At 33.7% G+C, this 11446-nt stretch overlaps 1 protein-coding gene across 1 annotated transcript; it reads left to right on the top strand.

The window, feature by feature from the left end:
- The first annotated feature begins 7828 nt into the window (after positions 1-7828).
- On the top strand, positions 7829-9028 carry LOC149572562 (uncharacterized protein At4g15970-like). Its single transcript, XM_089811722.1, has 3 exons — positions 7829-7976; positions 8084-8437; positions 8546-9028. The coding sequence occupies exons 1-3, from the start codon at positions 7830-7832 to the stop codon at positions 9026-9028; spliced, it is 984 nt and encodes a 327-aa protein (XP_089667848.1). The 5' UTR covers position 7829.
- Positions 9029-11446: the final 2418 nt, after the last annotated feature.

Below are 11446 nucleotides of genomic sequence, written 5' to 3'. Positions count from 1 at the left end.
GGACCCTCACTCTCCTTTTGAGGATTAGGGTTCTTGGAAGCCCAACACCCTGATTGATTAGTTAATACCACTAAAAACACAAGGCATGTCAAGATTTTGGGGACCTTGAACCCCCTGACTCCCATTTTCAGCATCACAGTTGCCCAATGATTTTTAGTTAATGCACATTTCATAGAGATATATGATGAGAACCCAAATCTACCTTTTGGGGATCAATGAACACAAAATCTTGATGCCTTGATGTCATGTCATGAAACTCTAAGCTACTTTGCATGTTTCTAAAAAAAGGGTTACTAGCTGATTGTGGGGATCAAAGATTTAGAAACCCCAAGACCTCATAGAATTAGCAATTGGTTACTATAGCTTATTTGACACATTAGAGCATAAAATAGTGAAACTTATTCTACTCAAGAAAATAGGGGGAAAAAGGAAAAAAAACAAAAAGAAAATTTAAAGAAAATACAAACCCCAAGTAAACCCTAAATCTTAAGATACACAAATAAAATAAATGAAAAGAAAAACTCTAACAAAGGTGAGGGAGCAAAATAAACCAAAAATCACATAGCAATAAACAACCTCGAAGCATAAGGTTATGTAGAATAGGTGGTAATCTTTGTTGGTAAAGGTTATGGTGATCACTCAATCAAGTAGGGCTTAAGAAAAATATAAAGAATCTCACATGTTTTGTGAGAAAATGAATGACCAATGGCCTTTCATAGCCTCACCAATCCTTTGGCCTAACATTACCCCAATTCCAAAGGAGAGGTTGGAACATCAAGGTGTCAGAGCATAGGGGTTCTAAGGACCTCTGACTAACCCCAAACCCATGCCTTGCCCCTGAATAAGGATTAGTGTGAATTCTGACTTTTGGGCTTGAAAGTTTTAGAGTTGTGAGGAAGGAATATCTACCTTGCATCCCAAAAGTTTGAAGCTACCCTTATACACTCAGAAAAAACAAAAAACAAGGAAAAGAAAGGAAAAAGAGAAGAAAAGAAGGGAGACAAGAAAAATGTTAAAACTCTAATCACTCAAGTGTCAAACTATTGGAAGCATAAAAGCCCACAATTAGACTCACTCAACACTAGAATGACTAGAACCAAGCAAACAAAAGAAAAGTGAAAGCGAAAAAGTGTGTCCCAATAAGACCAAGTGGCCAAAATAGGGTGTGAGTTGTGGATGCACAACCTCTCCTTTGTGGTTGCAAGTATTTTGACAACACTCATGTGTAGATATGTTTTCAAGTTATTTTGTATGTTTAGATTTATTTATACTATTAATTTAAACCATATACATTTACTTATTGAATTTGTTTAGGTTGTATGTATTTTTTGTTATAATTAATTTGTTGGCATGTTTAATTTATCTAGAGTTTTGTAGGTTTGTTGAGCGCTAGGATTGAATCTTCACATTTTATGTTATTTTGTATGTTGTTCATACATATGACAATTGAATGTGAAAATACTTAAGCAATGCACTAATGTCCTAGATGATTCCTTCCTCCTTCCAACTCTAAGTTCCCTATGGTTGTATTTTTTCTATTTTTGTGAAAAATACGTTACTCCCATTTCTCCTTTTTAAGATAATTTTGTCAATTTATTTTCCTTAAGCATATTAGTTATTTCTATGTGTTCTATCAAAATTAAAGAAACATAATAGTTTTAAATAAGTTCAAAGATCTTGATTTCTAGTAGTGTATTTAATGACAATATATTCAAAAGAAATTAGCTTCTTCTCTTAAAATTATTCAAGATGTGGCATTTACAGCTCCTTTCAAGTGGCATACCCAATAACATATAGCATAATTGTAAGGGATTTCACAACAAATACCCAATGACATATAGCATAATTGTAAGAGATTTGACAACAATAAAGCCCATAATTGATCTTTGTTTCCTAATATTAAAATTATATAAATCAATAAAAAAGATACGCTAATTTATTAACATAAGACAATAACAATCTTTTTCCCCTCCTCAATATTTTGAGAACAATAATATATATATATATATATAATCATGTATTAAAATATTAGAGCTGTTGTGAAGAACAAGGACCAGAAAGAATAGGTTAGAATAGATTTGAATACAAGTTCATATTTTATAAGTAGCGTGTTGTTGCTAGCCAAGGACGTCTGCATTCCTCCCTTACTCTCCAATGCACATTTGTGCTATTCAATCCACTAGATCGAAAGGAGTTCCAGTCTTGAAGAGCTTCTATTCAAACATAATTTATTTTTGGTAATTTCTCCGCTCCTGTAAATAATTGAAGTCGATGCCGCACAGTCTACGTAAGAGAATTAATTGGAAATTTCATCGACTTTGATTGTTATCGATTCTATTTTCAATAACTTGCTTGTTAAGCAACCAAAAGTTATATAATATTAGTAAATTTTGTATATTCTGAAACATTTTACTTAAAACAGTACTTTATTCAATTCACTGTTTTAGATCTCAACCTTATTACAATGTCAAATATTTAACTGTGAAATTAAATGATGTTTCAGAATAACTGTATGAAACGGAAATATCGGTGAATTTCGACCAAATCTAATAATGTAAGGTGAAGAAGTCTTAATATTATTAGTTATAATTAATTACTTTGATGAAATGGTGACATTGACTTTGTACTGAGGGCAAAGAGAGACAAATACATAGAAATAACACTGATTTTATTGCCTTACTGTTTTGCACAAATGTATTACATAAGACCTCTATTTATAGAGGGTATGAGAACTTTCTACACACAACACATTTTACACATTTTACACTATATTAAATATAATATTACATATATTAAAAACGTGGGTGGTTGGAACGGCAGAGTGTCTGCTATGTAATTTATTAAGGATGGTGCTGGACGGCAGAGTTGTGGGTTGGACGTCTACTTTTAATGACAAAAGTTAACTACCGACTACCGCCAACACTCCCCCTTAATTTTTGTCATTAACAAATTTTGCATCAGTAATACCCAATTTCTCTCGCAGATATTCAAAGTTATTCTTTGGTAATGGCTTAGTGAATATATCTGCCAATTGATCTTCAGATTTGCAGAACTCAAGGTAGATTTCTCCATTGTTGACCAATTCTCTGATGAAGGGGTACCTTGTATCAATATGTTTGCTCCTCTTATGAAATACATGATTTTTAGATAAAGCTATTGTTGATTTGTTATCACAAAGAATTGGTGTTGGTTCCTCCTGATGATGGTGAAGATCAAGCAAAATTCGGTGCATCCATACTGCTTGACATGCTGTGGAAGTGGCAGCTACATATTCTGCTTCAACTGATGAGATTGCCACTATAGGTTGCTTCTTTGATGCCCATGATACAACTCCTGATCCAAGGTGAAAGATATATCTAGAAGTGCTCTTCCTGTCATCAATGCTACTTGCAAAATCACTGTCAGTATAACCAATCAAACCAAAATTGTTAGCTTTGGAATATAGAATTCCATATCCCATTGTTCCTACAATATATCTCAATATCTTTTTTCCAACTTGCCAATGAGAATTTTGTGGTGATTCCATGAACCTTGAGATTAAACTGACACTATACATGATGTCTAGTCTTGTAGCTGTCATATACATTAAACTTCCAACAAGTCTTTTAAACATAGTTGGATCAACATTTGAGCCATTTTCTTCCTTACTAAGTTTTGTTCCTGTTGCAACTGGAGTTGACACTGGATTGGAATTCATCATTTTAAATCTCTTTAAAACATCCTTTATATACTTGGATTGACAAATGAAGATACCTTTGTCACATTGAATAACTTCAATACCTAAGAAATATCTCATCAACCCCAAATCTGTCATTTCAAATTCTTTCATCATTTTTGACTTGAACATGTCTACTGATAGATTTCCAGTGAACATTAAGTCATCAACATACAAGCATACAATCAAAATCTGACCTTCCTTATTAGTCTTAACATATAACGTGGGCTCATTGTTACTTCTATTGAATTGATTACTTATCATGTATGAATCAATCCTCTTATACCAAGCCCTAGGAGCTTGTTTCAAACCATAAAGTGCCTTGTTTAGTTTATATACTTTTTTTTCATGCCCACTAACCTCATAACCAGGTGGTTGTTTAATATATACCTCTTCATCAAGAAAACCATTCAAAAAAGCTGATTTTACATCCATTTGATACACTTTCCAATCATTTTGTGCTGCTATTGCTAAAATAGTTCGAACTGTGTCAAGTCTAGCAACTGGAGCAAATGTTTCATTATAATCAACTCCATATTGTTGTGAAAAACCTTTAGCAACTAGTCTTGCCTTGTGCTTAACAATTTCACCTTTTTCATCAAATTTAGTTTTGTAAACCCATTTGACTCCTATACATTCTTTTCCTTTAGGTAAATCCATTAATTCCCATGTGTTATTTCTTTCAATAGAGTCAATTTCTTCATCCATTGCCTTGATCCATTTATCTTTTTTAATTGCTTCATCAAAATACAATGGATCACAAGAAAATAAAGCAAAATTTGAGTAAATATCTACATTCTCTTCTTCTTGATCATATATTTCTTTTAAGCTTCTTGTCTTCTTACCTTTGTAACCTGTTGTTGAGAATGTTGAATCAGATTTATCACTTACATTTGAACTTGGAGGTGAGGCACCTTGCGCAAAGTTCCTTGGTGGAGTATTGGGTGTTGATTGAGTCCCTTGTTCCTTTAATTCATCATCACCTTGTAATATTGGTGCTCCTCTTATGACTTGTTTGTTATCATTTTCATGCCATGAATCTTCTTCTTCAAATTTAACATCCCTGCTAATGATCAATTTCTTTGAAACGGGATTATACAATCTATAAGCCTTTGATTCTTCACTATAGCCAATAAAGATGCATTTTTCACTTTTATCATCCAATTTCTTTCTCAATTCAGATGGAACTAATGAATAAGCAACACAGCCAAAAACTCTAAAATGGGATACTGTATGTTTCTTACCATTCCATGCTTCTTGTGGAATTGTGTTCTTAACACTCTTTGTAGGACTCCTGTTCAAAATGTATACAACACATGCTACTGCTTCTGCCCAAAACTCATTGGATAGATTTTTGGCCTTCAACATACTCCTTGCCATTTCCATTATGGTTCTATTCTTCCTTTCTGCTACACCATTTTGTTGTGGTGTGTACCTTGTGGTAAACTGCTTCTTAATTCCATGAAATCTGCAAAATTCTAGAAAATCATTAGAACTGAATTCACCACCTCTATCAGATCACAATACCTTGATGTAGTGACCACTTTGTTTTTCAACCAAATTTTTGAAATCCTTGAACTTTTCAAAAGCTTCACTTTTTTGTTTGAGAAAGTATATCCAAATCTTCCTACTAAAATCATCAATAAATGTTAGGAAATATATACTTCCTCCTAAAGATGGAGTTTGCATAGGTCCACATATATCAGTGTGAACTAATTCCAATGGTGCTCTTGCTCTATATGAACCTCCTACTGGGAAGCTTTCTCTATGTTGTTTTGCCAAAATACAACTTTCACATGAACTTGGTGGTTTCAATATTTGAGGCAATCCTTTCACCATATTCTTTTTTTGTAATAAGCTTAAAGCATCAAAATGAAGATGACCATACCTCAAATGCCATAGCCACGACTAATCTGAGTATACTGTCTTGAAACTAACTTCTTTTCCTCCTTGAATGCAATGAATCTGGAGGGGGAACATTCGATTTTGTGTCATGTTGACCCTTGCAATTAACCTGCCACTAGGATTTCTATCCAAGATTGTGCAAACATCATTATCAAAAGAAACTTTGTAACCCTTTTGTACTAGTTAACCAACACTCATGAGATTGTGTTTTAATCCAGGCACAAAATACACATCAGGAATATATCTTTTTCCTCCATTTTTTGTCAAGACATTTATAACACCTTTTCCCATTACAGAGACTTTACTATCATTTCCTAGCTTTACTTCAGATTTTATAGAATCATCCAAGCTAGCAAACAAATCTTTATTTCCAGTCATATGGTTACTACATCCACTATCTAGGAACCATATATCACTAGAGCTTTCTTGAGCAACATTACAAGTTATAAATAAACTTCCTGAATTGTTATCAGATACATCTGAGTAATTAGCACCATTCTTTTCAATATCCTCTTGTTTCTTTCTACATTCACTTGCAATATGACCAAATCTCTTACAATAATGACACTGAATTCGAGATTTATCAAACCTTAATGATGGGTGTTGGAATGAACTTCTGCCACGTCCTCTATTAGAACTCTAAATGGATTGATTTGTTCTCTCTTCTTGATTTGGACTTCTACGTCCATCTATGCTTCTACCTCTTCCTCTTCCTTTGTAGTTTGATCTTCCTCTTCCTCTGCCAAAAGATACCTGCGATCTAAATGCATTCTCCAAAGAAGAATTTTTATTTTTGTTCATTCTTGATTCATGAGATAAAAGTGAGCCCATCAATTCATCAATAGATAGTATTGTCAAATCTTTAGATTCTTCAATGGCAACAACAATGGCATCAAATTTTCTAGGCAAACAACGAAGTATCTTTTCAACAACTTTTTGATCTGTCAAATCATCACCATATGATCTAATTTGATTAACCACATTCATTACTTGATTTAGAAATTGATCAACTGAGTCTGAATCTTTCATACACAAATTTTCAAAATCACGCCTTAAAGTTTGCAATTTAGCAATCTTAACTTTTGATGTCCCTTGATATGCTGTTTCTAAAATATCCCATGCAATTTTAGACTTTTTAGCAGCACAAACCTTAGGAAAAATTGATTCATCTAAAGATTGTTGAATTAGAAACAACGCTTTAGCATCCTTTTTCCTGTTATCTTGTAATTTATCCTTTTCATCTTGTGTTAATGTAGACTCATCTTGTGGTTCAATAAAACCCTTTTCAATAAGATCTCATATGCCTTGAAAACAAAATAGTGTCTTCATTTTTATAGCCCAAAATTCATAATTTTTACCAGAAAATATTGGAATTTGTGGTTGAGCTATACTACTTCCTGAAGCCATATTAATACACAGTTACAACTGCACCTTACAATTTTAAACTTTGCTTTACAAAGCAAATCCACCAAACAAGTCTAAGCCAATGACATATAGCTTAAACAAACAACATTATAATGCTTATTTTCCCCTTTTAACAATTTTTTTTTTTTTTTAACATTAGACTTCACTCCAAGAAATCAGCTCATACCTTCTTCAAACATTAAACTGGGATCTTCTCTTCTCTCGATCTTGGCAGCCACTAGTCTCCAACTTTAGAAGCTGATAATGATCTGCAATTAAGAAAATATTAGAAGCTCCATTCACTGCTCCTAGGCCCAACTCTTCATGCTCTGATATCAATTTGAAGGCAAAGAGAGACAAATATACAGAAATAACACTGATTTTATTGTCTTACTATCTTGCACAAATGCATTACATAAGACCTCTATTTATAGAAGGTATGAGAACTTTCTACACACAACACATTTTACACTATATTAAATATAATATTACATATATTAAAAACGTGAGTGGCTGGAACGGCAGAGTGTCTGCTATGTAATTTATTAAGGACGTTGCTGGACGTCTGCTTTTAATGACAAAAGTTAACTACCGACTACCGCCAACATGTACGCCCCAATGTTGAGTGGGCATTACAAAATATCAAATATGTATAACACTATTCTATTGTAAAATACGAATGATTCAAACTACAACCGCATGTACATCTGTGCCTTCGAGATGTTTCTTTCTGATTTCTCTTAAACCCACCTAAGCCGGGAAAAGTGGATCAGCAAAGAAATCTGAGAAGAGTAAAAGAGATTTCATGGCTGATATGGATGTCAGCAACAGAGAAAAGATTTTGGGAATCCTCTGCTGTGTTTTGTTTTTCCTCGTTCTGCTCTCCAATAAACCACAACCGCTCACCTCCAATGTCTTCACATTTCGAGGAAAGCTGAAAAATCACAATACCGTAAGTCACAATCTGAGAACAAATTTCATTCTTTGAAACAGGGGCAATGTTTTGAATAACGAATTACAGTGACTTTCTTAACAATTTTGTTGAATTATGTTAAACAGGACGAGCTGGCATTGGCTCTGGGCAGGGCTTCCATGGCGAACAAGACGGTGATAATAACCACAGTAAACATAGCGTGGATGAAGCCTGGTGGAATTTTTGAGTTGTTTATGAAGAGCTTTGAAATTGGGAAAGGAACAAAACCACTGTTAGACAATCTGCTGGTGGTTGCACATGATGAAAAGGCATTCAACGCCTGCACACAAATTCATCCGCACTGCTATCGATTGAAGACTGCAGGAGTTGATTTCTCAGGCGAGACATTCTACATGACGGAGGATTACTTGAAGATGATGCGCTCTAAAATCCTCTTTCTCACCAATGTGCTACGCAGAGGCTACCATTTTCTTTTCTCCGTGAGTTACTTTTCTTTCCTTTTCTGAAATCAATTGATACACTGATTTATTTGGGCTTTTTAAATTTTAATTTTGCAGTTAACTTGGTAAAGTTCCGTTCTTGCACAGGATTCAGATATACTGTGGTTTAGAAACCCATTTCAGAGATTTTCAACAGATGCAGATTTTGAAATGTCAACCGACAGATATTTTGGTGATCCGTATGAAATGGGAAATTGGGAGAACACTGGATTCATGTTGCTCCGTTCGAACAACAGGACTGTTGAAATGGTGGAGATGTGGAACAATTGGACGGAGAGTAGGCCTTCCTTGAATGACCAAGATGTGTGGAATGATATAAAGTTGTCTGCCAATATTTCTAGACTAGATCTGCGACCACGCTTCCTTGATACACAGTATTTTAGTGGGTTTTGCGAATCTGGCACGGATTTGAGTGTGGTGTGCACAATGCATGCAAATTGTTGCAAGGGATTGAAGGCCAAGGTTCATGATCTCACAGAAGCTCTTGAAGATTGGACTTCTTTTCAGTCCGGTGGATTGAATGGCACAAATGTGCATTGGAGAGTTAGGGAGGAATGCATCCGTTCTTGAAATCCACAAAAGTCTCTGATTTTTTAATGTAGATATTTCGTTTGAGTGATTCATTTAATAATCAAGGTCAATTCGTGTATAACGACAGTCCACAAACATGGAAATTTATATGTAAAGATTCTAAATTTCCACTCATTGAGTAACATTTGGTGACCACAATTTTCCTTGTTGATTTAGAACTTCATAGCTTGATGCAAACTCGTATCTGATGTCAATTGCGTGTTACTTGTCAGCTCTGATAGGTTTCGACCATGCTGTTTGTAAGAGGCGTGTAAGATGGATTGTTCTAAATGAACTGCATTAAAATAAAGAGAGTGTGTTGAAATAATAATAAAGTAGATGAACTGAAATAATATTAAATTGAATGAGTCCTGTCATTGAGTACCTACTGTCGGAATAAATATAAGAAATCGGAGTTGACTTAATATTATAGGCAGAGATTTAAATATAGTGAAAATGAGAAGGAATTCAAGAGGTTACAAATTATAATTAGGATAAAAGAATACTAAAACAAACTGTTTGGATGCATTTGGAAGTGGACCCAAAAAATAGTAAAACAAAATGTTTGGATGCATTTGAAACGTAATTTATATTTAGCAATCTCATCGCAGACTAAAGAAGGGTGTTTCGTTCATAGCTCTAGTTATTTTTAATGGAATGAAATTTGATTTTCGATATAATATATTTTATAAAATGTGAAACTATAGATAATAAAATAATTATTGAATTTATAGACTTTTCAAGGATAAATCTATTAAGAAATAAGGATCTATTGAATGGAGAAAACCTAATGGGAAAAGGATAAGTGAAATGGAAAATATGGTAGGAAGAGGGAATAAAGAAATAGATCTATTAAGAAATAAGGACCTATTGAATGGAGAAAACCTAATGAGAAAAGAAAAAGTGAAATGGAAAATATGATAGAAAAAGGGAATAAACAAATAGAGTTACAAAGGGGAAATCTCATAAGGACTCTAGAAAAGGAGCTTTAAATATCAAAAAAATAAAAAAATAAAAAAATTCAGTAATATTTCATTAGCTCCAAAACTTCAATATTGTATGATGATATAAGATAATAGTATGTGAAGGCTAAGATTGATTGTCATGGATGAAAAACAAAAGAGAAAAATGACTTATTTATAAGTTTCTAGGATGTTTATAGTAAAGGCTACAACTATAGGATGCTAACATTAATGGGATTATTATTTTTATTTTAGAGGTAACTTTGTGATGGTTAATCTTGGTAGAAATGTGATGTGTTTGATCGTCCATTCAATCTTTGGAAGAACCCCTAGTTCTTAAGGAAAGTTGATTTCTACCAATATAGACACGTGTGTTTCTATCTATGAAGGAACTGAACTATTTTGAAGGAATATCTTCATATTCACTCTCATCCCTGCCTAGATATCTATTTTGAAGGAATATTTGCAAGGAGATGTCTTTTGTACCCAAGTCAAATTGAGGCTCCTAAGAGGACTCCTTGAATTTGGATATGGCTTCAAAATATGATATCTCAAAATCATCCGACCCAAAGGGATCATAAATTTCCTTCTCTTACGTGGTTGTTGAGTCTAATTTTAGAATTTCCACATGTGAGGCAACCTGACTTGAACCTCCTTATGGGAGTTCAAAAATATCCTCTCAAGAGGGATCTACTAAATTGAGCCTTTGGATTCTCATAATGGTAGACCTCATTAAGAAAATAAGTGGAACCTCTTCTTTCTCAAGTTCCTCTCCTTCCTCTAATGTTTTCAAAGTTGAATCCATGACATAATATTTCTTCTTCAATCTCTTGTGTACTTTCTTTTGCAGCTATGGGCCTTTTGGCTTTGTTGTCTTAATCTTAAAGGGTTCAACATTTTTCTTCTCAAAGGAGGAGGGAACATTCATTGTAGTATCTGCAATTAGAAAAGCATTTATTGGATCTTATCCTAAAGAAGAAGGAGAAATAGTTAACTACATTAGTGGTTTCTAAGTTGTAGGAGATGTAGTTGTAGCAACAACTTTATTCCTATCATCTTCACCCTTTTGTTCCTTCAAAACTTTAGGAGAGTGTTGTATAGTCACCTCCCTAGCATGACTTGTGACTTCTTTAGGTGTTGGAGAATATGCCTTCTTGAAAATAGGAGCATTCACCTTCTTCCCCCTTTCCTTCTATATCTTAGTTAGGGGGTATACTGAGGACTTCATCAAATTGGTTCTAGTTAGAATATCTTGTAAACCTAATGAACATCATAAGTCAAATAGTATGTTTGGCCCTATGATATATATCATCAAATTTTGAGGTATTTATTACTGCCTTTATAATTATATTTCTATATACCTTATTTGTATCATAGATATCTAAAAAAAAATCCTTCAAATCTATTTTGTGACCTTTTCTAGAATATGGAGGTTGATAATGACATGTGCCAAATT

This window comes from Cupressus sempervirens, chromosome 2 (assembly GCF_028749045.1).
Source record: "Cupressus sempervirens isolate cs-2001-9-10 chromosome 2, ASM2874904v1, whole genome shotgun sequence".
NCBI lineage: Eukaryota > Viridiplantae > Streptophyta > Pinopsida > Cupressales > Cupressaceae > Cupressus > Cupressus sempervirens.
Note: the sequence above shows the minus strand (reverse complement) of the source record. Positions and strands in the feature narration are given on the sequence as shown.